The sequence below is a fragment of the Arachis duranensis genome, chromosome 3, assembly GCF_000817695.3.
Source record: "Arachis duranensis cultivar V14167 chromosome 3, aradu.V14167.gnm2.J7QH, whole genome shotgun sequence".
NCBI lineage: Eukaryota > Viridiplantae > Streptophyta > Magnoliopsida > Fabales > Fabaceae > Arachis > Arachis duranensis.
This window is the reverse complement of record NC_029774.3, coordinates 8981716-8984862: the sequence shown is the minus strand read 5'-3', so window position 1 is coordinate 8984862 and position 3147 is coordinate 8981716. Positions and strand designations below refer to the sequence as shown.

The window sequence follows — 3147 nt, the reverse complement described above, 5'->3', positions numbered from 1 at the left end:
AAGAAGTGTTATCTTAAACAAATATAAAGCAGCATAGAGTAAGCTTATAGCAACTATATTCAGAAAAAGGAATACACGGTTTCCCCTTAATGCATTCACATAACCAATTCAACACAAGCTTGCTCCGAGTTAGCCAGTTAGATCTCAGTGCAAATATTATGGTGCATAGTTCGCTACAAGTAACCAAGTTTAAAGATCTATAACTTAGCACAACAAAATTCAAAATTAGATTAACAAATAACACTATGCATTGACTATAATCAACAATTCATTCTTCAGCACAAGAGATTGGAAAAGCTCAAAGCAAGACAAAGATGAAATTCCCGATTTGATCTCAAATCTAGGCATAGCGAATCGCACATTATAGCAGACACACGTACCTTCTTGAGCTTCTGGAGGATGGCGGAGACGGCGGAGCGGAGAGAAACGGCATCGTCACGGAGTCGGATGACGTCACGGGTGGCGCGGGGGACTCGGAGGAGAGCGCCGGCGCTCTGTTCCTCGAGGGAGGCGGCGATCTCCTCGGAGACCATCTGGATTTTCATCTCCATGTCGACAAAGTGCTTGTCGACTGGCTCCTGCGGGTGACGGCTCTGGCAAGCGGCGTTGATCCATTTCTTAGAGTCGTAGTTCTCGCTTGAGAACGGACCCAAATCCAGCATCATCCTTTTCTCCCGGAAACACGAACGAGTTCACTCACTGAGCTGAAGATTGCTTTGGTAGATCCATGAACTATGTGTGGTTATTATGGAGGTTATGTTGTGTGAAGAGTGGAAATGGGTAAAGTCGAGCCGTTTTTAACTTGACGAGGCTGGCTTATATCCAGGATGTTTGGATACGGTTAGGATTATTTCTATGAAGATAAAGTAGTATTTACATATTAATTTACATATTAATTTTGTACTTAAAGATGGAGCTCACATGCTTCTGAAAGTATTTTTTGATTTATTTCTTTTAACGTATTAGATATAAATTATTATGATAAATTAATTATATTAACTAATTAATTTAATTAGATATTTAAATATCATATAATTTATTATAATTTATATCAATTTAATTTAGTAGTACTTCCTAATTTATCTATTTTAATATCCTGTTAGTATTTTTAATTTATTAAACCAAATTTATTGTGTGTACTAATTTATTAATTTGATTAATTTTATTAGTCATTAAAATAATAAATTTATAAATAAAATAGACAACTGAGATATTTTCAACTAATAATTAAATTAAATAAAATCAAATCATATATATTGAGTTAAATTCAAATAATGTGAATTAAGGACTAAATTAAAATAAGATAATTTCTTATCTATTAAAGTTCAGTGCAATAAATACAAATTAATTTTATTAGATAATCATAGTTGTCTAGTCTACTATATATAGATGGCCACACAAAATTATAAGAATCGTAATTTTCATGGCTCTTACTATTTCAACTCTTTTTTTGTTCTTTTTTTTTCTTTATGTATAATTTATTTTATATATAAATGTATCCAAAGTGAGAAAGTACGAATGAGTGTTTTATTGATTGTTTATTTGATGAACATATCTCAATTTAAGCATTCTACTACTGTTGATAGAAGTTGACCTGTAGCAATTCAAAGTGGCTAATGTATTTTTTTATAGTATTAGATAGAAGAATATTTATTAAAATGAATATACCCATTGTAATAAAAAAATTTCAGTTGTTATATTTTTATGTCAGTAGTGTAAATTCTTTGAAGGCACAAGATAATAAAATAGGTTAACTTTAATATCATTAGAAGCTAAATTTAATGGTTCAAATAAACAACACTAATTATATTAAAAAAATAATTTTGTAATAATAATGTGATTTACATATTAATTTTTTCGGATAAATTCATTTCAAAAGGTAGAAAGTAGACTCAATTACGCTAGAATTTTAAAGGTAATATAGAATTTGACAACAAAATTAACATTCATTAAGGAAATAAATTTATTTATGGCTATTTTTTAATTATAAATAATAACAAGACTTATAAAAAAATATTAATGTTATCATTTTTATTAATTAAATCATAATATTAGATAGTTGATAGTTTTATAGGTAAAAATTATTAAGTAATTACATAAAAATTAGCAACGAACAAATAATAAGAATTCAGGAAAAATCTATTATATAATACCAATTTCATAATTAAAATATGCTTGTGGTTAATTTATGTGAAATAAGCTTGTGGTTAATTTATGTGGTAACTAAAGACTATAAAAGTCTGGAATTTAGAGAATAATAGATAGGGGTGGAGTTGAGGTTTAAGATAAAGGACGACTGGACGAGAATAATTTAAAAATTTTATTAAAAAATTAATAAAAGATTAGAATTTGATACTTTGTCACATAGAATCCATTTTTTATAAATATTAGTGTATGTTCCCGTGTCCTACATGGGATAATACATAAAATTATATAATTTTTTTATTAAATTTAAATAAAAAATGTACATAGTAATTATTATTATAAATATTTTTTTATTACCAACTTAGAGAACGTAGATCTCTTCGAGTATCTACGAATATTCTTTGAAAATTTTTAAAAAAATTAACACAAAAAGACATAATATAATAAATCATAAAATAATCAATTCAATATAATTCAACACAATTTATAACATATTCGTCATGAAAAATAACATTTCAAAAGGAGAAAACATAAAAAAAGAATCCAACATAATAATATAACATAATTTTTTAGGACGATACTGAGCGACATAGTGACGGACTTGATGAGAGGTAGAGAAAGTGAGTTAGAGAGAGAGGATCAAGACTGAAAATGAGGCTGGAAGAAAAAGAAAAAATTCGAATTTGAGACAGAAATTAGGATTACTAAATTCAAGAAATGGATTTACGTATATATAAATTAGGATAAATTAATAATTTTATATTCGCGTATATTTAATAAGTTTCATGGGACGGGTACTTATGTCCGTTCTCCTATTAGGAGTGGCAAACGGGAAAGTCCGTCATGTCTCGTCAAAAGCTCTTGAATTTTTCCCCTGCCCGCCTAATGGTAGGCTGGCAGGATCTCCTTTTTTTATAAGGCATTAAATATTAAACAATATATATAATTTCACAACAATTTCAATAAATTTATAATTTCTAAAACCATAAAAAAATATAGTTT

At 28.2% G+C, this 3147-nt stretch overlaps 1 protein-coding gene across 1 annotated transcript in view; it reads right to left on the bottom strand.

Moving 5' to 3' along the window:
- LOC107477397 (conserved oligomeric Golgi complex subunit 7) overlaps positions 1-804 on the bottom strand; it is a 5590-nt gene extending 4786 nt beyond the window's left edge. Inside the window, exon 1 of the mRNA XM_016097405.3 lies at positions 381-804. Coding sequence (XP_015952891.1) covers positions 381-665 — 285 coding nt within the window. The 5' untranslated portion in view covers positions 666-804. The remainder of the gene's footprint in view (positions 1-380) is intronic.
- Positions 805-3147: the final 2343 nt, after the last annotated feature.